The sequence below is a fragment of the Microcaecilia unicolor genome, chromosome 2 (genome assembly GCF_901765095.1).
Source record: "Microcaecilia unicolor chromosome 2, aMicUni1.1, whole genome shotgun sequence".
Classification (NCBI taxonomy): Eukaryota; Metazoa; Chordata; class Amphibia; order Gymnophiona; family Siphonopidae; genus Microcaecilia; species Microcaecilia unicolor.
The window spans coordinates 203,211,202-203,236,638 of record NC_044032.1 but is presented as its reverse complement, the minus strand read 5'-3'; the positions used below and the strand labels follow the sequence as shown (position 1 = coordinate 203,236,638).

At 45.0% G+C, this 25,437-nt stretch overlaps 1 protein-coding gene across 7 annotated transcripts; it reads right to left on the bottom strand.

Moving 5' to 3' along the window:
* Positions 1-402: 402 nt before the first annotated feature.
* On the bottom strand, positions 403-22,104 carry TDGF1 (teratocarcinoma-derived growth factor 1). Of its 7 annotated transcripts, none has more exons than XM_030192337.1 (6): positions 22,024-22,104; positions 14,313-14,352; positions 13,995-14,168; positions 7,027-7,141; positions 6,829-6,938; positions 403-1,170 (listed from the first exon to the last, which is right to left on the bottom strand). In XM_030192337.1, the coding sequence occupies exons 1-6, from the start codon at positions 22,063-22,065 to the stop codon at positions 1,046-1,048; spliced, it is 606 nt and encodes a 201-aa protein (XP_030048197.1). In that variant the 5' UTR covers positions 22,066-22,104; the 3' UTR covers positions 403-1,045. The 7 variants fall into 7 exon arrangements, with proteins under 7 accessions (XP_030048197.1, XP_030048199.1, XP_030048203.1 ...); XM_030192339.1 differs by lacking the exon at positions 22,024-22,104 and adding an exon at positions 16,061-16,115 and having other exon boundaries at positions 14,303-14,352; XM_030192343.1 differs by lacking the exon at positions 22,024-22,104 and adding an exon at positions 16,061-16,080.
* Between the last annotated feature and the right edge of the window lie 3,333 nt (positions 22,105-25,437).

Below are 25,437 nucleotides of genomic sequence, written 5' to 3'. Positions count from 1 at the left end.
AGCCCCCAAAATGCTTTAAAAAAAAAAATAGAAAAATGAACCAGGCTTAAAAGGTAACTAAGTCCTAAAGTTTCCCATCTTATAAGGGGGGTGGGCAGGGGAGGGGGTAGAAACACTTGTTTGAAAAACACATGGCATAGATTCTACTAGTTCTTACCCAGAAAAAATTAAGACAAGGCTATTAAATATTTTGGATTCAGATTCACTTTGCAAACATGGGATGGAAAGTAGGATTCAATTCCAGGTTTTAATATATAAAAAAGTAAATAGGGTGGTGGGGGGAGGCATTTGGACAGTAATGTATTTGTGGGAATGGTTATACTTTATGATTGGGGTGGAGGGATGGATGGGAATTTGTATTTATGCCAAATAAAAACTTCAACATGTTTGATTTTTTCCACATTTTATTGTCAATAAAAAAGCTGTTTAAACATAAAAAATTAAAAAAACAAGGCATGTTTATATGACCATATTTATCATGAAAGACCAACATGAAAACTAGTTCTTTAAAAAAAACAAAAACCTATTTTTCACCATAACACGTCTCAGTATCAACTGTATCTTTCCTCACTCCTGCAGTTACACTGCAGATGTGATACAACAGTATCTAGACATCCAGAGGAGGCAATTTTGTTCAAATTATATACATCCAGCACATAATAGCACTCAACAGTGCAGTCTGTTTTTCAGATGGCAGTGTCTGCAACTGCCTGGACTTCATGATGAAAGACACAGGAACCAGTGGCCACCTGAACAGACTTTCCATGGGTGAGGGCACATCCATTCTGCTTTAATAAGAATCCCCAACACACACTGCCATTATCCTGCTGCTATCCCAACAAAGGGCTGTCAAAATATACATGCAAATTGGAAAGCTACAGTTTAAAGTCTTTTGGAAGTTATAAACCTCTTCAACCCATAGAAGGTTCCATGAAGCCCTTGTTACACAGATACACTTGTGTTCCCAGTATTCCACTCTCTATAAATGGGTCTGGATTATAATATGTGCCACAGATGTCCTGCACATGTGGTCCATTAGATATGTTCAGTTTACTGTAATCCAGCAGTGAACAGCAATGAACAGTAGTGCCAGGATCCAGTAGCCTCTCACCGGCTGTAGTTTAAAGCTCGAATGTGCTGGGAGGGTCATCTCATATTTTGTTTTATGATCTGCAAAAATAATAATAAAAAAAAAGGCAAACATTTAAGTTGGTTTCTGAACTAAGCTTCTCTCAGCACTATCTTGTAAATACCTCTCAGGTAATCTTGGAAAACAGGTCAGGAAAGGGGGTTAATCCAGGCTGGCAAAGATGTAAATGAGTACAGAGCCCAGCCCAGGAAGGTGATAGTTATCAGCTCTTTCACAACACAAAGCCTTTTGAAATTCTGCCTAGAAAACTGAATTAGAGCAGAGGTGAGTGATACATTTACATTTTTAAAGAATCTTAAGTTAAAAATTGGCTGTAAGCAGCATTTCCTGAATTGAAATCCAGAGCACAAAAGCTGTGGTTCCTCACAGTTTCAGAAACCCCTATTACTATTTCAGGAGCAAACATTTTCCACCTGCAAATTAATGCAGATAGAGCTCCATTCTGTACTTGGGAACAGCTGCTCTTTTTTTTTTTTTTTTTTTAAACATTAAAGTCAGGCTATATCAGGCCCAGGTGCTCAAAACTCCAGCACTGTACAAAGTAACACCGAAAGATACCACCACAACAGTGCCGAGGAATTACTTCCTAATGCTCGACACTAATCGCATTGAAACGATATGCACGCTACTAGCTTCGAGCATTAGGAAGTCAAGGGGGAGGATGATGCCTAGTGCATGCACTGAAGAGTTGTGCGTTAAGCATCTCTTCCTCCGCCTTCCCTCTGATGTTCTGGGCATTCACGGAAGAGCTGTGCTTAATGGCCAACTCTTCAGCACATGCGCCAGACATATTCCACCAAACTCCCAAATGCTCAATGCTAACAGTGTACCCAAATTTGCATGTTATTAGCAGGGGCATAGCCAGACATCACGGTGGGAGGGGGCCAGAGCCTGAGGTGGGGGGGGGGGGGGGGCACATTTTGGTCTGCCGCCCCTTCGTTGCCCTGCTGCACCAAATACCTTGGCTGGCAGGAGTCTCCAACCCCCACCAGCTGAAGCATTGTCCAGCACCAGTCTCCAGCGCCACCGCATTGCCTGCCCTGTCTTCCCCTCACATCCTGCACGCTCCTTTTAGTGATATTGAGCATGCTCCGTTTCACTAAAAGGAACATGCTGGACGTGAAGGGAACACAGAGCAGGGCAGGCAACGTGGTGATGCTGGAGACCAGCGCTGGACAATGAGGAAATTGGGGGGGGGGGGTCCAGGCCCCTGTGGCCCCATGTAGCTACGCCACTGGTTATTAGTATTGAGCATTTGGGAGGTCCTTTTCCAAGCAGTTGTGGTGGTATTTTCCCAGCGCTATCTAGTACAGTGCCAGAGTTTTAGCATCTCAGCACCTAGGGCTGAATGCTGGCTGGCTAGGTGTGTCTCCAGGAGAGGGTTGAGAAGCATCAATGCAGAGATCTTTGCTATTTTTAAGTCAGGGGCTGCTTTGAAGTACATGTGCCAACATCCATCCCCACCAGAATATCTGGCCTCAGTCACACATGGGAAATACAATAACCCCTCTTCAAATACAGGATATATGACCATAAACTAAAAGTAATAATGGAGATAAAAATTGAACTGAAACCCTAAAGATGGTAGACACTGTTAGACCCACCACCCAGGAATGCCAAAAGATCATCCTGCACATTCCTTGATCTGCACTTCCCTAACTGCAAAGGTCTAAAATACAAACTAATGCACGCGTCAAACTTTACCTACTTGAGCACACAGTTATGGAACGCATTACCGCGCAACTTAAAAACGATTGCCGAACTAATGACCTTCCGCAAACTGCTGAAGACCCATCTCTTTAACAAGGCATACCACAAAGATCAACCAATGTGAACATACACAACTCCTCCACATATATTCAGAACTGTCTTACAATATCTGCTGTTATACTACTACCATGTTTCATCATTATCACGTTGCCCAAGATCCTTCTGTAAAACTAAATGTCTTTTTCTAGTATATTTCCACTATTCATAATGTAATGTAAGCCACATTGAGCCTGCAAAGAGGTGGGAAAATGCGGAATACAAATGCAATAAATAAATAAATAAATGTAGGGCAACATCAGAGACAGAAAAATGCATTTCCTCCTGTACAGTTCAAAACCTAAAAGATAGCAGATGTAAATTTTCAATAAGTCATTTTTCCTACTTGTAGTCTGGAGATATTTTAAATCTTTGTTTCCAGTCTCTGGTTTTGCTTCCCTTTATGCTCTCTCATTTCCAAGGGCCTCCTGTCCATTTACTATCGTATCCTCTTTCTTCATTTTCTGCCCTTTAAACTACATCCATTTTTCAAAAGACAACCCTGTGTTCTAAAATTCTTCAATCATTTGGAACAGTGGGAAAATCCAATATTATAGGAGCATCAACAGCAACTCATTTGACACAGGAACCCTGTGGCTTGCCTGCACTATCTTGTTGCCCTGATGCAGCGTGACGAAACATGGCCCATGTTGGCTCGGGTCTTAACAGTGTTTTGAAACTAAAAGAAAAAAAAACAAAAACAAACAACTTATTTTTCTATTGTTGAAGCATAAAGTGATTAAGTAGTAACATAATGGAAGCCGATGACTAGGTGAAATGAGTTGCTGCCGAGGTTCCTACAATATTGGATTTATCCACCGTTTAAAGTGAATGGAGAATGTTAGAGCACAGGGTTGTCTTTTGAACGATTTAAAATTACCCCTGCTGTGCACATCAGTGATTACATCCATCTTTGGCATTATCTTTCATTCTTCTGCCTCTCTCAGATTTGTTTTCCATCTCTACCCTTCCTCCTTCCCTCATCATGTGCGGCATTTTCACTCTTCGCAGCATCTCCCTCTTTTCCACTTCCCATCTCTTCCTTTGTATCAACTTATCTTACCCCATCCGTCTATTGCTGTTCCCTCTAGTCCCTTCTCCCTTTAACCAGCATTGCCTTTACTTCCCTTCTGCCAGCCACCTTTGCAAAGTGAAAATAAATGGCAGCATAGAAACATGATGGCAGATAAGGGCCAAAAGGCCCATCCAGTCTGTCCTTCCTCAGCCACCACTAACTCTTCCTTTTTCTAAAGGATCCCACATGTCTGTCCCACACCTTCTTAAATTCCAACAGTCCTCGTCTCCACGACCTCCACTGGGAGGGAGGCCATTCCACGCTTCCACCACCCTTTCTGTGGAAGAGTATTTCCTTAGATTCCTCCTAAGCCTATTTCCTCTTATCTTTATCCTATGCCCTCTCATTCCAGAGTTTTCCTTCATTTGAAAAAGGCTCACCTCCTGTACATTAATGCCACTGAGGTATTTAAATCATACCTCCTCTCTCTCGCCTCTCTTCCAGCATATACATGTTTAGATTTATAAGCCTGTCCCTATACGCTTTATTGTAGAAACCTCTTACCAATTTTGTAGCTGCCCTCTGGACTGATTCCATCCTGTTTATCTTTCTGTAAGTGCAGTCTACAGACGTGCACGCAGTACTCTAAATGTGGTCTCACCAGATACTTATACAAGGGCACTATTGCCTCTTTTTTTCCTGCTGGTCATACCTCTCCTTAGGCACCCATGCATCCTTCTCTTTCTTCAACCATTGCCCTTTCTACCTGTTTGGCCACCTTAAGGTCAGACACAATCACCCCCAAGTTGCGCTCTTCAACCCTCTATACTGTACCATTCCCTTGGATTCTTGTAACCAAAGTGCTTACCTTGCACTTAGCATTAAATCTTAGTTGCCAATTTTCAGACCATTTTTCAAGCTTCACTAGATCCTTCTTCATGTCATCCACCCCCGGGGTGTCCACCCTCTTACAGAGGGTTATCATCCGCAAAGAGACAAACCTTACTAGACAGTCCTTCAAGCCAGCCCAAGGACCGACCCCTGCGGTACACCACTGATGACATCCTTTTCCTCAGACCAAGTTCTATTTACCACTTCCCTGTCTCTTCCCATTTAACCAGTTTTTGGCCTAGTCAGTTATTTTAGGTCCCATACTAATGACAATATCCGTTGCCTGCGCAGGACCATGTCAAAGGCTTTGCTAAAATCCAAGTACATCACATCAAAAGCCCCTCCCACATCTAACTTGTCAGGCTTCTCACGGAAGCACAGGGTTTGTGAGCCCTTGGACCACTGCCGTGGAGCAGCAGTGGCAGGCAAAACCACCCCCAAACCAAAGGCAAGGCAGAACAGGACTGGAACCCCGGACTGGAGTTGCAGCAGACGCAAACAAGCTGGGACAGGCAGAGCAGGAACAGCTAGACTTCATCTGCGCTTGACCGCTGTTCCTCAGGAGTTGAGCCCCTGGGTGCCAGCGGCCGGCAGGACTTACAGGACAGGGCAGGAACTGGATACCAACAGGAAACACACAACAGAGTCAGGACTAAAAGCTGCCAGGCAGCCATTAAGAGAGAAACACAGACAGGTGAGAGTCAGGACTGATAGCTGCCAAGCAGCCACTAAAAAGGAACACAGACACAAGACAAGGAAATGCAGACCAGTAACAACTAGGAACTAAGCAATAAAACCAAAGCTAACTACACACAAACTAGAACCAGGCAAGAAACTCAGACTAGAACTGGACTAGGCAGAAGTGCACAGAGCACACCCACATACCAGGGACCGTAGACGATGCAAAGGCAAACACAGAAGTTTCCAGGTGGCTAATAAAGCCCATCAGCAGCTGAAGTTCAACTGCAGGAATCACAAGGCAGCTACAGGTGCTGTTCAGGCACAAACAAGAAAAGCAAGTCTGGCAGCCTGGAAGATCCGGACCGGACTGGGCTTAAGTTTGGAACGTGTGACAGTTCATAGCAGCCACCGGTTCAGGCCACCAGAGGGTGAGGTGAGCACAGACAAGGAAACAGTCACCATCGTGACAACTGTTTTTGGTCACCCACTCAAAGAAATCAAATCAGATTTGTCCGACACAACCTGCCTCGGATCTTGAATGTTAGATTCAAGAAACCTCAAGATCTTCTGCTTTAGAAGCGTTTCCATCAGTTTACTCACCAGCGAGGTCAGACTGACAGGTCTGTAATTCCCAATCTTCTCCTTCCGCTTTTGTGCGTAGGGACTGCTCCAGACTGAAGCATTGAAAAGGTCAGACAGCTGAGCCACCAGAACCTCTCAGAGTTCCTGGAGTACCCTCGGATGTACCCCATCAGGGCCCATCGCTTTGTCCACTTTTAGTTTAGGTAGCTCCTCACAAAGTCTTACAACTTGTGTTCTCTCAGCATTGCCAGTCCTAGCCCTGATGCAGACTTCCTGTGTTGAGAGTGAGGGACCAACAGATGCTACAGTATAGGTACAGTCTGTACGGTCCTGCGCTGCCTTATATTCCCTTCCAGGCCCAGGAAAAAAGTACTGATTCACATCGGGGGGGGAAGATCCACAGTCACCACTATTGAGGTCTGCGTCTTTGCCTTGACCAGTGCACTAGTGTATTATGCAAATTAGCACAAATAGTCTCCTTTGTGGTATACCTCTCCAAAACATTTTTTTGCAATTAAAAAAACCACCCCCGTACACTGGGCACTCCTCTCCTCCCTACCCCCACCACACCGTCATATTGGAACAGAGCTAGGCTAGAACCTTGTTAACGAGTTTACATTTTAACGCAACATGGCTTATTTGTGCATCACCTTGCTGCAAAGGGAACTACTGCTATATTCCTGAAGACAAGGGCAGTACTTACCACATTCTGTGCGAAACGATAAGGTGAAACAGTGCATTACCCCATAGACACATCTGCACAAAGTACAATAACTCTCCAACCAGTCTCCATGGGCAACTGTACCACAGTCACTACAAGACAAAAAAACATGCCTATTTGTAAAAATAAAAAGCAAGAAAGCAAGATGTTACAGCTGAAAAGCCTCATGTTCTTATTTACCTGGCCTGCATATCATATTCACAATATCTTCCAGTGAAGAACTTTGGGCATGCACAGAAGCTACCTAGGATACAAGTGCCTCCATTTCTACAGCAATGTCTGTCCAACATCTTACCTAAAAATAAAATGGCAAATTAAAATGAAGTTAAAGACTATTCTAAAGGAGAAACACAGGATATAAAGCAATTTGAGTAACAAGTTTACATTTTAGTTGTTTCCTTAAGTGTGTTTTTTTTCTATCAATTTATATTGTCACATTGACTATAAAATGTGCCCAGAAAAAAAGATGCATTATTAGGTTTGTCCAAACCCACGTCACTTGAGAATACTCTGGCCAATATTCAACCCGCAGGAGGCAGGCCCGGCTAAGTGCTGTGATCAGCGCTGAGCTTGGATATTCAATGTTGGGCTATTTCCGTGGACCCTTTTCAACTTATTTAACCTTGGCTGGTTAAGTTTATAGTGGCCAAAGATAGGACTGATATTTCCTAAGCTGGCAATGTGCTGAATACTGCAGCTAGCTGATATGTGCTAATATTCAGCAGAGATATCCAGCTATCTTGTGCTGAATATTAGCGTTTAGCCAGTTAAAGTGTCATTAAATTGGCCAGGAGCCATTCGTGACTTGTTAAAATAGTGCTGAATATCAGCAGGACTACATTTATACTTACCATTAGTTATACAAATTCAGGGTGTGTCTTGTGGAGAAGGCAGCATTTCAGTAATTGGATTTGATGTTGGCCCTAACAGGTACTTGCCAAGGCTAAACTTTTGCAGATACTCCAAAATAGGCAACAACAACAAAAAATTCCTTAACGTTTCTCAATAGGAAAAATGAAGAGTTAAGCAAAATCAAAAGATGAGGCCTAGTAAAGGCCTTAGTGCATGAATTTGTTACTAGCTATTTACGTAAACATTTTGCATGAGTATGTGTGGCTGTTCACACTGGAACTACATATACCAGTTTTGAATATAGTCTCAAATTAAAAAGCCACTGTAGTTGTCTACATATGGCTGAGTTGACTAGGTGCCTTTACAGTATAGTACAGTGTGAACAGCCCAACTCCTTTACTAGGTCTTCTTTTTCCATTTTGCATCTCCTTCCCTCAGACACACTGTGATTCCTAGTCATACAGGCAACATCTACTTCATAGAGATTTGAAGTGTTCTTGAACAACATCTTTTAACTCTTATGTTTCCTTATCTTATGAGCAATCCCCAACTATCTTCCCACTGCCCTCTTGATTAGCGATCCTATAATTCAAGCGTTTTAGTTGGATTGTCAAAGGAACAGTGGCACATTTCAACAAATGGGTCCCATATATTTTCAAATCAAGACTGCTTTGCGCTTTTGATATGGGCTGTCAAATCTCTGCACATAAAATATGAATCTTACATTCTTGTCAGCCAAATGGTTAAAGGGGGAGTGTGTGTGTGTGTGTGTGGGGGGGGGGGGGGGGGGGGGGAGAGGGGAAATGATGGAACCTGCTTCCAGTAGACCAATTCAATTTGACTGCATTCAAAGAATGTTTAATCAGCTCTGTATTCATTTAAGATTTAGTGTAGCTAGATAAATTCCTAGGTCTCAAGGTACTTTTATCACAATTTGCTATAAAAAAAAACAACCCCCCCCCCCCCCCCACCAAACATAGGGCTTGGATAGATGAACCCTGTCCCTTCTGACCACACCTATGCCAACACAGGTTTGTTGCCCTAGGAAAGGAAAACACTGAAGTACTATATAGCCCCAATTTGGATATCATTTTCCTACAAGTTAATTACTATGGAAGCTTTTGCTGAACTTATCTCCATTTGTTGCCATTGCTTCCTGGTACACTGACAGCCCAACTCTAATGAATTCTAAAGAGTTGGGGGAACCCGCTACAAGCCCAATGGAAGAGAAGTGTATCCCAGGATCAAAACCCCTTGGAAATTCTTTAGGTTTATACTGTTGTTTTGACAAAGTGCCTCCAACCCAACATTTGGATTATAACTGAATGAATTCTCTCCTTGAGCCCTAAAGTGGAGAAGCCCTTCCCCTGTTGGAAAACTCATGCCAGGGTTTGATGGAATCTCTAGGGTTTGATGGAATCTCTGGACAGAAATATTGTGGTGCCAACAGTGGATAAGCTAAAGTGACATTTCTGTACATCACACACACACAGTGGCGTACCAAGGGGGGTGCCGCGGCGTGCATCTGTGGGCTACGACTTTGCGAACTTTGCTCGTTCGCTGCAGCTCCCTGTGCCTCGGAACAGGTTACTTCCTGTTCCGGGGCAGAGGGAGCTGCAGCAAACGAGCAAAGTTCGCGAAGTCGGAGCTCACAGGCACGCGCCGCGGCACCCCCCCCCCCAGCGGCGTGCACCCGGGGGGGGTATCATTTCGCCGGGGAGGGGGGAAGGTGTCATTTCGCAGGCGGGGGGGGGGGGCGCATCGGCGATCCGCCCCAGGTGCCATCCACGCTAGGAATGCCACTGCACACACACAACAAACAAAAAAAAAAACACAGCAGGACACCAGGGCCTCTTGTGCATAAAGCAGCCCTCCCCCCTCCTGCCAGTTTCAGTTACTTGGTAAAACCACTACTGTAATTGATAGCAAGCATTCAACAAGCTTTTCCTATAAGAGAAGTGAAGTCTGGATTCTCTAGAGGATTGGAGAAGTCTCAATATTAACCCTGAACATCCAGTTCTGTACCATAACACCATAGTCCAAACAGGGCCGATTTTAGCAAGTGCGGGGCCCTGTGCAGACCAATTTGGTGGGGCCCCATCCTAGCCCCGCCCCATGGTGGCAGTTCATTTATTGGCTGGGGGGGCTCGGCAAAGGTATACCTAGCGTGCCCGCACAAGGGAGGGGAGAGAGAGGTACGTATTTTTTTTTTGTTACATTTGTACCCCGCGCTTTCCCACTCATGGCAGGCTCAATGCGGCTTATATTGTAAACATGTACTTATTTGTACCTGGGGCAATGGAGGGTTAAGTGCCTCCCACCAAATTTCAGGGCCTATGTGCGGAGAGCGAGCCCGTTGTTAAAATTTTACCAGCACACCCCTGGGTGGGTCCCACAGGCAAAAAAACCTTTGACAAAATGGTGGATTACAGGCAGCTGAAACATTTCACCACCACAGACAGAGACAGACAGAACTTTAATTTAAAAAGGTTCTTCCTAGAAAAAAAGCTATCATCATACCTGTAACCTGGCTGGCTTGCTGCCTTAATAGATTGATTTGGCACAACTGTTGTAGCACAGAAAGACAGTATATCAAATCTCATCCCCTTTCATAGTGTTCTCTGCTTCAAACCCAATGCCCTTCTCTCCCATTCACACTGCCAGTGCCTGCACAACTCTCCACTCTCTCCTTCAAGACAACATTTTCTCCCTCCAGTCCAAATCCTGTTCAGCCCACTGCCAATCTCTGAATCTCACTCACTCTTCTCTCCTCTGGTCTCCCTTTCTCCCTCCAATCGCTGTTCTGCCATTCCCAGCTAAGGCCACTTTTTCTCCCTTCCATTCTCCTCCTCAGGCCTCTAGTTCCTGAGTCCCTGCTGATCCGCTCACCCTCAGGTTTCTCCTCTCCCTGTCAATTCCTAGTGCCCATTTCCCCTCACACCTTGGTTCCTTTTTTTCTCTCCTGCCATCACATCTTTCTCCCCCACCCCTTCACAATTTCCTTTACCTCTTTACCAATCATCTGCCAACCCAAAGGTCCATCAGGTCTTTTTCTCCTCAATCCCCAGCCATCTCCACTCTCCCTTTACTGCCTGCCTCTTCTTTCTAATATCCCATCACAATCTCAAGTCGCCTACCAGCACTCCAGCAGCAGCAGCCTTCTTCACTCAATCAGTTTTGAATATAGTCAGCGACGATGGCTCACCTCACCACCTCCAGCTTTTTCCGCTCAGTGACTCCCGCCCTCGCGGTCCGGAAACAGGAAATACATCAGAACTTCAGAAGGCGGGACATTGAGTGGGAAGCTGGAGCCTGGAGGTGGGCCGTCTGTCCTAGTCATCGTCGCTGTCGGGGGCAGGACAGTCACTGCCTGGGTTGGGCCTGGCTCGCTAGCATTGCTGCAGTTAGTCGCTGGGGTCCAGGGAGGCGGGGACTCTCGGGAGCTGACTGCGGGCCCAAGCCGGGGGTGGGCGCCGCGCCGGTGATGATGATTATGCGGTTGTCGAGGAGAGCAGTGGCGGTCTGGCGGAGGTCGGAGTGGAGGCACGAGCGAGGCAGAGTTGAGGCGCGCTGCGCGGGGCCCCCTTAGGCATGGGGCCCTATGCAGCCGCCTCTGCCTAAGACTGGCCCTGAGTCCAAACAATGGAGCTATTAGACACCCAATTTTGGCCAGATCTGATAACCCTGCCCATATCTCAACTCCACTCCTGATTCTCCACCCTTGCTACCTTTAAATCCTTTAGGTCTTCACTGACAGCAAGCAGCAACTCATTCCCCTTGCTCCCACTGGCTCTAAGTCTTCCCTCTGATGCAACTTCTTGTTTGTGGGAACAGAAGTTGCATCAATGGGAAGGCTTGTAGCCAGTGCGAGCAAGGGGAATGAGTTGCTGCATGCTGTCGGTGAAGACCTAAAAGATTTAAGGATGGAGGGGGAGGGGGCAGGTCAGGGTAGTGGAGTTAAGCAATTCCCCTGCCCCCCCCCCCCCCCCCCAATTTCCTGTATGGAGAGATGCCGAGAGTTTTCAGCTGGCGGGGCCTGGAGATCCCCACTAACCACATCACTGCCGTGATGTTGCTGGATGGGCCTATGCCCCTTATAACAACTCACCATAAATACTTGAATATAGCCAAACACTGAAATAAAAGCCCTGCAAAAAGACACTCAACCTACATAGCAAATTTACCACACCATAATAGCCCTAACTGCCATGACTCAAACTGTAGCGGTACTACAAGTTACACCGGGCCCTAGAGCACCATAAACCTACTATTGGGAAACTGACTATTATAGATTCCTACACAGCACTACATGTTAGCCTCTGTCATACATGTAGACCAGAGACCTCACCTAATACAATAGGAGACTATAAGACACACAGCAGACAAAAAAAAAAAAAAATAGAATGTGACCTCCCCCCCCCCCCCCCCCCCCCCCAGGTGACTAGCAGGGCTTTCCAAATTTGTCCTGGTGATCCTACAGCCAGCTTTATTTTCAGGATTCCACATCTCATATGCATATACTGAAGCTCAGTATATGCAAATTCATCTCATGCATATTCATTGTAGAATCCTCAAAACCCTACTGACTGTAGGGGCCCCAAAGGAGTGCAATATTGCTTAAAAAAAAAACACTCTAGTTCTCTGGACCCCCCCCCCCCCCCCCAATGGTACCACCATTTTGAAGACAATCACTGGAGGTAAGAATAAATGGGGATCACTACTGCCTTATTTGAGGTACAGGGTCTGGGAGGGCCCGAGGGTCTAATGCAAGATGCCACAACATTTGTCTGTCTTAAAAAAAGGCCACTCTTCCTGTCTGTGCCCGAGTCAAAGCCAATAACTGCACAGGCACTGATAGAAAAGTGACATTTAGTCATAAGCCACAGATAACTACAGTTATTTTAACGCATGTTCATTAAAATTACAGCACTACAAAAATTTCACAGTAGCCTATGGACTCTACCACAAAGCTTTCTGCATGGGCCCCTGAGACTGGAGAGCATAATAGTATAGATACTGCTCCTTCCGGCCCCATACAATCCAGTAAAGGATACCCCACCACACTAGCAAGCAGTCCCATCCCAACAAAAAGCTCAGATACAAGAAAAACAGAAATAAATAGAAAGGGGAGGGGGGGGGGGGGGGGGACAGACAGCAGTGAAGTCAGTGCCAAGATCCTCGCACCAAAAAATGCAATCAGACATTAACAGATATTTCCATCATGCTAGGAGCTGCCGATCTGATTAGAGATATTCTTGATGAGCATAACAGTAAAAGCTGAGGAGACAGATCATACCCTAAAGCTTAGGAGTAAAGTTCATCATGTCATGGTATGTACAAAGCTAAGGGAAAGTCACATAAGTGGTCACAGAGTCATTACAAAACAGGTCAAACGTTTTGTTAGGGATAATGGAGTAAAGGTTTTTGGAGAGTGTATATATATATATATATATATATATATATATATATATATATATATATCACATTTTGATTAAATACATTGGAGATACAGATTGACTTTTGCTGCGGTCTTGAATCTAATGGGCATATGCCATAAGAGATTATAATCTGTTTTGTATAAATATAATGTTCTTCAGTGATTACATTAATGGGATTTATGGGACTTTAGTGACATGTGGCCTTCTTTTTTTAAGCCAAGCTTGCTTCTGTGTTGTGGATAGGTTGGCCCTTGTATTTATTTTCCAATATGCTAAGCTAACCTATTTGGAGACACCACCCTTACAACAAACAACCTTTAAAAGGCACTTTATAATCAAGGTTTCATACAAAATTCAGGTTAAAACAAAGTGACAATCACCTTGGTTTGTGAAAAATGAGTAAGTCAGGTAGGTGACAAATACAATATATGTAGAAAGGTAGGTCTAAATTACTCTGTTCACCAGAAGATATGAACTATTCAGCAGTCCAGCTGTTGATTGTACTTCTGTTAGGCAGCCTCTGGATACTCAACCATTCAGCATGGGTTTAAAGTTTTCTAAGACCTCCATATACCAGTTAAAACTCCCCCCCCCCCCCCCCCCAGAGATTGTAACATGATCCTGGAAGAAACCATTATCACACTATCAGATGTACATTTCTAAACTACACCCCCCCCCCCCACCCCTTGTACCACCAAGAGGGAACCTGAAAGTGTTTTTAATTTATAGCTATGCACAATAAGTCTGTGATATGCAATTCAGACCTTAACAAGAATACTTTGTCTTAGTCTGACTTCCTTTTTGGGAAAAAGAAATACTACTACCTACAATAAGCGTTATCAAAAGGCTTTCACTTACTCTCGGTGAGCCCTGCGAAAGGGAGATACTCTGCATCGCCTCTGTGCCACCTGGCATGGGTGGGATCGGTTGGGTCACCGCTAGCCTTAGCTGTCATGTTGAAGTGCTTCTCACTCGGTTCATTAAAGGCAGCAGCCAGATCCATTTTGCCAACATACTGTTGCAACCTAGATGCTTATTTAAGAAAAAAAGGAGCGAGCACAAGAACAAAGTGAAGCCAACAATCACAACACTAAAGAAAGCTACAAATTAAAGTCCCGGGGGGGGGGGGGGGGGGGGTACGATAATAGAAAAATTAAGTTTCTTACCAGCTCTCACCTGAATTAGTGCAATCATCAAAGCTACAATGTAAACTGAGCTATGGGGAGAAGAGACAGAATACTTTCAATTTAAAGGGGGCGAGGAGTGGTATTTAAAGAACAAAACAAGTAGCTGAAAACTCAGAACATTTGATCTTCCAGGTAGTAATTTTAGTATTTTGAAAGATGATTTAAAACAAGCAGTCTAGACAAACAGAACGTATTTAAAATAACTATGTGAAGAACATTACTTTTTAAATATAAAATCGGTTACCTACAGTACACTTCACTCACCTTACAGTCTGCCTTCTACTCATTCCCATGACTTCAGAGCAAAATAATAATTTTTAAAAACCCCACAAACACTGTATGTTAATCCAACAAAGTAGGAGTCCTTACTGAAACCAGCACTAATCTTAGCTCTCCCTATAATGCAGAGAGCAACCCCCCCCCCCCAAAAAAAAAAAAACCAAACAAAAAAACTACAACTCGTTAATACTAGCCTTATTCAGTAGGTCAATCACTGAGCTATTGAAAGTCAATTATCACCTCCCTGCTCTTCCCTGAAACCCACCTCCTTCACATCCCGCACTTTCTTTGTCAAGTTCAGCTCTAAAGTTGTCAATGCACGGCATACAGAAACCACTAAGGGATCCTATTTGCTAGACATTTTCTCTTAAGCATAAAATGGGAGCAACCCATACTAAATGTGAAACTCTTGCTCCCCGTTTGACTGTCACGTTAATGTACCTTTTGGCGAGTAAGCTTTATCATCATCAAAAGCCCATGTTAGTGACTGCATTTAACTATGAAAGCTGGAAGTTAACTTCAAAATCTGCAGGAAAATAACATTTTAACTTCCTGAAGGTTAAACATAATTTACCCACAGGCCCCCAAGTTTATTAATTTGATAGTGCCTCTTTCAAGCATGAGTTGAGGCAGTTTACATATAGGGTTACCATATGGCTCCAGAAAAAGGACAGATTGATCCACTCTGGGTTTTACTTCCATTGCTTTCAATGGAAGCAAAACCCGGAGTGTATCAATGTGTCCTCCTTTGTCTGGACCCATATGGTAAACCTATTTACATACAATTGTACAGGTACTTGCACCCCTCCCTAATGGACTCACAATCTAAGTAGCATATTGTACCTGGGGTAATGGAGGGCTAAGTGACTTGCCCAGGGTCACACAGAGTGGCAGAGGGAATTGAACCCAGTTCCCCAGGATCTCAACCACCTGTGTTGACCATTAAGCTATTCTTCCACTCCAAGTGAGGCTAAAACCCTAAGCTAGGAACCCCAGGGCTAGGTAATGTTGGTTCCAAGACCAGGGTGTCCTGGTTACAAAAACTTTCAAAACCTGGCAGCTCTCAAACTAGTAACCCTAGCCCTAGGTAACTTGTAACCATGACTCACAAGATGGGAGGCTGGTCCCAGAGCTCCTAAGGGGCTGGGTGTCCTGATTACAGAATTCACAGAACTGAGGATGTTGGTTCTAGAACTCTGAAACTAGGAATCCTGTACCCAGGACACCCAGCCCCAGAAACTCTGGAAGCAACAACCCGTAGACTTGGATTTTTGTTTCTAGGGCTCTCAGCCTGGGGTTACAGAATTTCCAGCTCTGGGAGTGACAGAATAAATATTCTGGGTCACAAGACCTTGATTCAGGATCCCTAAGCCAGTAATCCTCAGACTTGAGATGCCTGAACCCTAAAGCCTGATTCAATGCTCCCAGCCCTCATACAATCCAAACCTTCCAGCTCACCTCATCAGCCACCAACTCTTAGACCCACCAGTGGCGTAACCAGACAGCCAATTTTGGGTGGGCCTGAACCCAAAATGGGCGGGCACAAAATTTTCTCTCTAACCCCCTCCCCCAGCATTTCCCAACTCAAAAGATAAATACTTTAGCTGATGAAGATCCCCAAGCTCTGTCACCTGAAAACTTCCACCAAAGATGGCCAGAATTTAATTTTACCAAGCTTGGTCGGAAGCAACAACTCCTTGAGCCACCGATAGCGGCACCCCATGCATGCTTAGTTGTCAGTGGCTCAAGGATGCTGCCCCCATCTGCCAAGCTCAGCAGAAGGGATTTCTGGCCACCTTCAGTGGAGGTCCTCAGCTAGTAGGGCTTGGGGATCCCCACCAGCTACAGCAAGGGTCAGGGCTGCTGTTAGCCATGCTGGGGCCCAGGGCAGAAAATAAAGAAGCCCTCTCCTCTTTAATCTCCCCTTCTGCCCTTACAGTCTTACACTGACAGACCATCACCAAATACAGAACAAGGGATTACAAATTAGAAATAAAAATATGTAGACAAAAATTGAACTGAGAACCTCAACATTTAGTGCAACACTGGAGAAATAAAAAGAAAAATGCATTTCCTTTTCTACTGAACACAATAAAACTGAACATATTCCATTTAAAACATTCAAAATAAAATTATTTTTCTACCTTTTGTTGTCTGGACATTTTATTTTTCTATCATGTTGGTTTCAGTTTCTCCTTCCCACTTTCCCGTCGTCTTCTGCTAATTCTTCAAGCAACTGTTGCCCATTTGTCTTTTCTCTCCTCTCGTTCCATTTCCTCACTACAACTGCTTCTGAAATATTGATCTTTCCATTTTAGCTCTTTCCTTTCTGTATTTTGTTCTTTTCTGCCTTTGTCCACTCAAATTTAACCCTCTTTCTAAACTTTTTCCTCCTTTTTACTTTTCAAATATCTATCAAATTTTCATCTCCTTTTCACCCACTAGCTCACCCATATCCAAACTCACTGCTTCCCAGCCTTCCATTCCCTTCCATCTTCAATCTACGCACCATTACCATATTTCTACCACCTGTAATCACTATCCTCTCATTCATTTCATTACCATCTCCCCTCTCTCTTTATCCTCTCTTCACTCTCATAGCCTGACATCTCCCTTTTACCCCCTCCCTCCATTGTCCTGCATTTCTCTCTCTTACCCATTGTCCAGCATATCTCCCTTCTGCACCTGGATCCAATATCTCCCTCTTCCCCCTCTCTTGTGCAGCATCTCTCTTTCCCTTTGCTCCACCTCTATGTCCAACATCTCTCCCATATTGTCCACTATCTCTTTCTTTCTTTCTCTCTCTCTCTCCCTGCCTTGAGCCCCTGGTCTAACATCTTTTTCTCTCCCCTCCAGCCATGTTCAATATTTCCCTCTCTCATCTGTCACTCCCTTCCCTCCACTGTCATGTCCAACACCTTTTCCCTCTATCGTCCTTTGTCACTCCTCTGCAGCCTTTCCCTTCCTCTCCCCACCATAGCCATATCAAACAATTCTCCCTCTCTTTTCCTCCTGCATCTCTCCCTCCCCCATGTCAAACAATTATTTCTCCACCCCACCGTCTCACTCACTCACTCGCTCTCTCCACCCCACCCCCTCTCACGGGGCAGGCCCAGGGCAAGGACACTGATGCCCAACCACTAGTTTCTCCTCCTGGCCACTGCTGTAGTGTGGCGGCCTTGAGGAATTGCTGTAAGGCAGCTTTCATGCCCTTCCCTGCCTCTCTCTCCACCCCTGCGTCCCACCATGCCTGCAAAAAAATGCTTGTCGTCCCCGCCGGCGCTGCCTCAGCCCCTGCACGCTACCCTGCCTCTGTCCCTGCCTGCATTCTTTTCTTCGATCGTTGCGTCGCCGGCAGCGCTGCCATTCACTCCGGCAGCTCCGCTCCCCTCTGCCAAGTCCATCCGGCTCTTTCTGATGCACTTCCTGTTTACGTAGGGCCAGATGGACGTGACAGAGGGGAGCGGAGCTGCCTGAGTGAATGGCAGCGCTGCCGGTGACGTGACAATTGAAGAAAAGAATGAAGGCAGGGACAGAGGCAGGGTAGTGTGCAGGGACTGAGGCAGCACCGGCGGGGACAAGCATTTTTGTTGCAGCGCGCGACATGCGAGGGATGTTGGGTGGGCCTGGGCCCGTCCAGGCCCACCCGTGGCTACGCCCCTGAGACCCACTAAGCTGTCCCCTACTTAGTGTCCCATTCTTTTTTTTTCTTCACTTCATTGGTTATAGGTGCAAGTTTAACTTCTACCCAGTGGCATAGCCAGAAGGCAATTTTTGGATGGTCCAACAGGTTGGATGGGTGGGCACTAGAGAAAAATCTGCCATCTGATGCACCCATGCCCTGGCCCTGCCCCACCCCTACTCCACTCCGAATAACTTCAATGATGGTAGCAGTGCAGGCGTCAGTGGCTACAGGCCACATTGAGGGTTAGGAGAAGAACAAGACGCTGCACTTTCAACCCCCATTGAGCAACAGTACCCCAACACACATATGCTTCCCCCAAATATTCTGCATTTATTGAACTCTCTGGCCCTCCCCCAATAGTGGAAGCAGCTCTAGGAGATTTCCCTTTAAAACTCACCATACAAAAATTTTTGTTTCTAGTGATCTCAATAACAGACATATTGTACATTAATACAAAAATCTAGCGAACAAAACATCACTCAAAACCTAAAGAAAATCTACCATACCACACTAACATCCAAAACAAGGATTCTACCTATGATACTTTAGGGCCCTTAAATATCAATACATCTATCGAGAAAACTGAATAAGCCAAATTACTATAGAATACTACATAGAAAATTCATGCTAACAGAATACCTTGGTCACCCACACAGAATATAAATGCCAAATAGAATAAGTGACTATAAATTAAATCAAAACCCCCAAGAAGCCAGTCTTGCATGTAGTACAACACCAGAGAAATAGAATGCACTTTTTCCTACACTGTGCGAAACATAAAGCTAGCACATGCCAGGGATGGTATTAAGGGGGTAAAACTAGGGCAACTGCCCTTGGCCCCCTGGCCAGATAGAGCCCCAAGCCTGCCATAACCTGAAGAAGGTGTAGCTTGGTAGTAAGCTTTGGTGTCCCTCTCCCAAATTTCTGTCTTGGGCCCCAGCTATGTCTAACACCAGCTCTGGCAGGATGTACATTTCAAATCTGACATATTCTAATCACAAAATAGAAAAATAAAATTATTTTTTCTACCTTATGTTGTCTGGTAATTTTATTTTTCAAATCATGTTGGTCTCAGGCTCTGGTTTCTGCTTCTCTCTGTCTTCTCTTAACTGGTTCACCAATGTCTCATGTCCATGTTCACTATCTTCTTCCATCTCTGTACCTATCTCCCTTTCTTTGTGTCCCTATATTTCCCTGTCTAGCTTCTCCCCTGTATTCCTCCCCCATGCCAATGTGTCTCTCCTTTCTGACCCCATTCCATCCAACTTCTCTCTCTCTCTCACACCCTCCCTTCCAGCATCTGGCTTGCTTGCCTGCCCATTCCTCCTCCCTTCTATGGGTTCAGTATTTGATCCCCTCTTCCTTCATCCCCTTGGTTTGGCATCTCTCTTTCCCTTCCTTCCCCATCCCCCTCCTATGGGCTCAGTGTCTCTCTCCCTTCCCTCCGGTCCCCCTTCCTCCCATAGGTCTAGCAGTTCTTTTCCTTCCCTCCAGCCCCCTTCTCTCCCAAGTCCAGTACACCTCTCCCTTCCCTGCAACCCTTCTTCTTCCAGATAGTCCAGCACACCTCTCCCTTCCCTTCAGCCCCCTCCTCCCAGAAAGTCCAGCACACCTCATTCCCTGCAGACCCCCTCCTCTCACTCCAGCACATCTCTCCTCCCTGAAAGTTCAGCACACCTCTCCCTTCCCTGCAGCCAGTGGTGTGCTGGTAAATGTTTAACAACAGGCTCTCTCCCCGGTCCATCTCTGCGCCCCCCCCCCAAATTGCAGAGCTGGTTATAGCCGGGGAGAGAGCCTGGGGGGGGGGGGGGTGGCAATGCATTACTCCAGGAAAAAAAATTAAATGATTCCAGGTTCCAATCTAATTCATGTTTAATGTGTGATAAAATGCCATAAATAAGTAAATAAATATAAACTTTTAATGTTGAGCACCTGATTCTCAAACTGAACATATTCCAGACACTAGGTAAAATGAAAATAAAATGATTTTTTCTACCTTTGTTGTCTGGTGACTGTTTTTAAAAATACATTATATAAAAGCTGTCGAGACATGAAATTAACAAGCTTTTTTCTATGTTTTTAATTCTGATGGAGCCAGAAAAGCTATACTTGCCCTACCTCCTCCACACACCTGTTTAAAGACATGTCCAGGCTCTTCTACAGCACAGCGGGATGTACACCATATTGTGCATCCATACTGCCATGTATGTCCCTCTGCTTCAAGAACTGCCAACGATGTGACAGAAAGTTTTTTTCTTTTTTTACTTTCACAGTATTCATTTGTAAGCAGTAACTGAAAGGTGAGCTCTGATATTAGAGTGCTAATCTGCCTTACAGTAGCCACCAAGAATAGAAGGAAGCAAGAGCCTAATGTACCTTAAACCAAATGTTCTGAGAAGAGAACGCAGAAAAGATTCCTCAGTTCTTCATAAACACGACTCAAGAATTCCACATCCATTCCTGCCGAAGAAGGATCCAGAAGCACTTGCCAGCTGATGACAACAGGCATGCAAGTGATAGCAACAGGCTGCCAGTGCAGACTCTCCCCCGCTGGCACTGCCAGTTCACGCTTCAAAATGGCCGCCGAAACTTACAAGGGCGGCCTCCAAGACTTCAGTAGAAGTCTCGCGAGGCCACCTTTGGAAGTCTCAGCGGCCATTTTTAAAGCACAAACCGGCAGCGCCAGCGGGGGAGAGACTGCGCTGCAATTCAAAGAGTCAGGTCGGTGACGTAGGGACCGGATCCGGAGGGAGGAGGGAGGGAGAAGAACCAGCTCGCAAGTCGGTTGAAAAGTTAACAACCGGCTCTTGCGAGCCGGTGTGAGCCGGCTCCAGCACACCACTGCCTGCAGCCCCTCTTCTCCCAGGTAGTCCAGCACACCTCTTCCTTCCCTTCAGCCCCCTCCTCCCAGAAAGTCCAGCACACCTCATTCCCTGCAGACCCCCTCCTCTCACTCCAGCACATCTCTCCTCCCTGAAAGTTCAGCACACCTCTCCCTTCCCTGCAGCCCCTCTTCTCCCAGATAGTCCAGCACACCTCGCCCAGAAAGTTCAGCACACCATTCCCTGCAGCCCCTCTCCTCCCAGGTAGTCCAACACATCTATCCCTTCCCCGCAGCCCCTTCCTCCCATAAGTCCAGCACACCTCTGCCTTCCCCAAATCTAGCATTGCTTGCTATTTTCCCTCCTGCAGGTCCAGATTCACTGCCACTTCCTTCTCCTTGCCCCGCCACCGCTGCAGTGCTTGCAGATTACATTTTCAGGACATCCACGATTTACATGGACACTCTGGGGCCTTCCCTCTATCGCATCCAGCCCTCTCTGATGCAACTTCCTGTTGCGAGGGCTGGGCATGGCAGAAGGAAGGCCCTGGAGTGCCTGTGTGAATCACGGATGGCCAGAAAATATAAGCTGCAAGCACTGCAGCAAAGGTGGGAGAAGAAGGAGGAAGCGGCAAATTCCGGACCTGCGGGAGGGAAAGCAAGGGACGATGCTGGATTGTGGGTGGCTGGCTGGGGATCACCATCTCTGGGCGGGCCTTAGGCAAAGGTGGGTGGGCCTGGGCTCACCCAGGCCCACTAGTGGCTACACTCCTGCTTCTACCTGAAGCTCATTTTTAGCATGGTAATAAAGTAAGCTACATTTATCAAATTTTTTTTACCACAGTCTTATTACATCAGCTCTATATATGAAAAAATTTCCCCCATTTAGCACACATGGCACCTAAGTATTCCTACCTTTTCTGTCCCACAATGTCCAGCTCTACAGAACACCTTCATGGCTGAGGAAGCTAAACAAATCAAGCCAAAAATGTTGAGTTATCTAGTTCCAGGCTTGAGACTTCGTCCAGTCCTGGTTTGGAACTTACATCCTATAGCAGTGTGGGATTTGTAGTGCCTGATCCTGCCCACTGAAATCAGGACTGCAAGTCCCATAATGCAACAGGATGGTGTGCTCAGCCTGGAACTGGATAACTTGGCATCTCTACTGCAGCCTTTTCTTGCTCCTACCCCACACTACTTATTTGCTGATGCTGTGTTGGGCAAAGGAGTCAAATCCTGCTACCCCCTCGGACTCTCTTGTGACCTTGGGCAAGTCACTTTACCCTTCATTGGCCAGAGACGATCATGTCAATTTACCCAGTTCCAGGCTTACATTACAAAGTAGTGTGCAATTTGTAGCATCTGATCCTACTCATTGAAATCAGTGCTACAAGTCCCATAATGAACCAGGATTGGGTGGCTAGAAATCCAGAACTGTCCCCAAATCTCCAGCCTGGAACTAGGTAACTTGGCAAATCTCTGCTTTGTCTTGGGCACAAGATTGTAAACACTCTTGGCATGTGTGTTTGTGTGTGTGTTAGTAAGAAATAATAAAATAAATAAGTGTTTGGGGTAACATCATAGAAAAAGCTAGGGGGCATTTCTCTACATTGTGCTCATCTCCATCTTTACATTAGCAATCAAAGATACTAAAAGTAAGAGTCCCAAGGGCTTTTTATGCATAAAGAATCCCCCAAGCCTGTAAAATTAGAATTGATAATGTGCAGCAGTGGCTAAGAAAGCAAATAGAATGTTAGGAATTATTAGGAAAGGAATGGAAAACAAAACAACGCCTTTGTATTGCTCCATGGTGCGGCCGAACTTCGAATACTGTGTGCAATTCTGGTCACCGCATCTCAAAAAAGATATGGTGGAATTAGAAAAGGTACAGAGAAGGGTGACAACACTGATAAAGGGGATGGGACGACTTCCCTATGGGGAAAGGCTCAAGTGGCTAGGGCTCTTCAGCTTGGAAAAGAGATGGCTGAGGGGAGATATGATAGAGGTTTATAAAATACTGAGTGGAGTAGATGTGAATCGCTTGTTTACTCTTTCCAAAAATACTAGGACTAAGAGGCACACAAAGAAGCTACTAACTAGTAAATTTAAAATGAATTGGAGAAAATATTTCTTCACTCAACGAGTAATTAAGCTCTGGAATTCGTTGCCAGAGAGTGTGGTAAAATCAGTCAGTTTAGGAGGGTTTAAAAAGGGGTTGAATAATTTTCTAAAAGAAAAGTACATAAGTCATTATTAAGATGGATTTAGGAAAATCCACTGCATATTTTTTTTTTTAATTACATTTGTACCCCCTGCTTTCCCACTTATAGCAGGCTCAATGCAGCTTACATATTATATACAGGAACTTATTTGTACCCAGGGCAATGGAGGGTTAAGTGACTTGCCCAGAGTCACAAGGAGCTGCCTGTGCCTGCAGTGGGAATCAAACCCAGTTCCCCAGGACCAAAGTCCACCACTCTAACCACTAGGCCACTCCTCAAAATCTGTTTTGCTGTTCTGGGATCTTGCCAGGTACTTGTGACCTGGCTTGGCCACTGTTGGAAACAAGATACTGGACTTGATGGACCTTTGGTCTGTTCATATGTTCTAACATCATTCAACTAATTCTTCTACATGGGAGTGAAATCTGGATTCCAGGTAGGGATTATCAGTATCTCAATATAAAACCTGCGCCTCCAGTTCTAGACCTTTCCCCTCACAACTTGCCATATTAAAAAAGAAAAGATATATTATTTATTGTTTGGTGATACCTCAGGAACAGTAACATACACTCCTTACACAGCAAACACAAAACCTTTTGAAAAGACACTCAGAACCTCCAGAGCAAACTTATGATACCATAACAACCCCTAATTCCCAGGATTTTAACTGCAACAATCCTACCTATGAAAAGACAGCACTTTCTAGAGCACCAGTACACCTACTATAGGGAAAATAGAACAAGCAGGACCGCTACAGATCTCTATACATGTGTTGCGCATGCCTTCAACTTGATCACATAAGCAGAACATGGCAAGACCCTCAGCTAATACAGAATAAAGGACCACAAATTTGAAACAAACAGGCAGACCAAAACTGAAATGGAAACACTTCAAAAAGCCAGAGTCTAGGAGTAATACAATACCGGAAAAATAGAAAAAGAAATGCATTTTCTCTTGCACTGTGCAAAAAATAAAAACAGAAGATTTATATCTCCCAAAACTGACATGTTCTAATGAGTAAGTATTTTAAATAAATTTCTTTTTTTTTCTTTTCTAGTTTTGTTGTCTTGTCATGTTAATTGTCCAATGGGCTGGTTTCAGTCTCTTTTCCACTTTCCTTGTATTGATTATTTTCTTCCAGGTTTTCCTTTCCATTTTTAACTTGGGCTGCGAGGCAGGGAATCCAGGGTTCAAATCCTTTTCTGTCACTGTTTCCCATTGCCATTTAGATTTTAAGCTCTTTGGGACAGGCACAAACTGTACCTGAATACTTATCACCACTGTACAGTGCTGTGTACATCCAGTAGCACTATAAAATGATAAGCATTCCCCTTCATTTTCTATATCTGACACTGATCATTCGTTTCACCTTTCCCCCCTCCCCATTTCTCTCTTCCCTGCCTCTCCACTCATAGCTATGTTTTATTTCTCATCCTTTCTCTTAGCCTGTAGTACTTAGTCTTCCACAGTCATCCCCTCCCTGTCCTGTCCATTTTCCAAGCTTCTCCCTATGTTTTTCAATCAGTTCATATGGGACGACTTCCCTATGAAGAAAGACTAAGGAGGCTAGGGCTATACAGCTTGGAGAAGAGACGGCTGAGGGGAGACATGATAGAGGTATATAAAATAATGAGTGGAGTGGAACAGGTGGATGTGAAGCTTCTGTTCACGCTTTCCAAAAATACTAGGACTAGGGGGCATGCGATGAAACTACAGTGTAGTAAATTTAAAACAAATCGGAGAAAATTTTTCTTCACCCAACGTGTAATTAAACTCTGGAATTCGTTGCCGGAGAAAGTGGTGAAGGCGGTTAGCTTAGCAGAGTTTAAAAAGGGGTTGGACGGTTTCCTAAAGGACAAGTCCATAAACCGCTACTAAACGGACTTGGAAAAATCCAAAATTTCAGGAATAACATGTATAGAATGTTTGTACGTTTGGGAAGCTTGCCAGGTGCCCTTGGCCTGGATTGGCCGCTGTCATGGACAGGATGCTGGGCTCGATGGACCCTTGGTCTTTTCCCAGTATGGCATTACTTATGTACTTATGTACTCCCATTTCTCACCACATCATCTACTTTCTCTGACTCTGTCACCAGCCTCAACGCCTC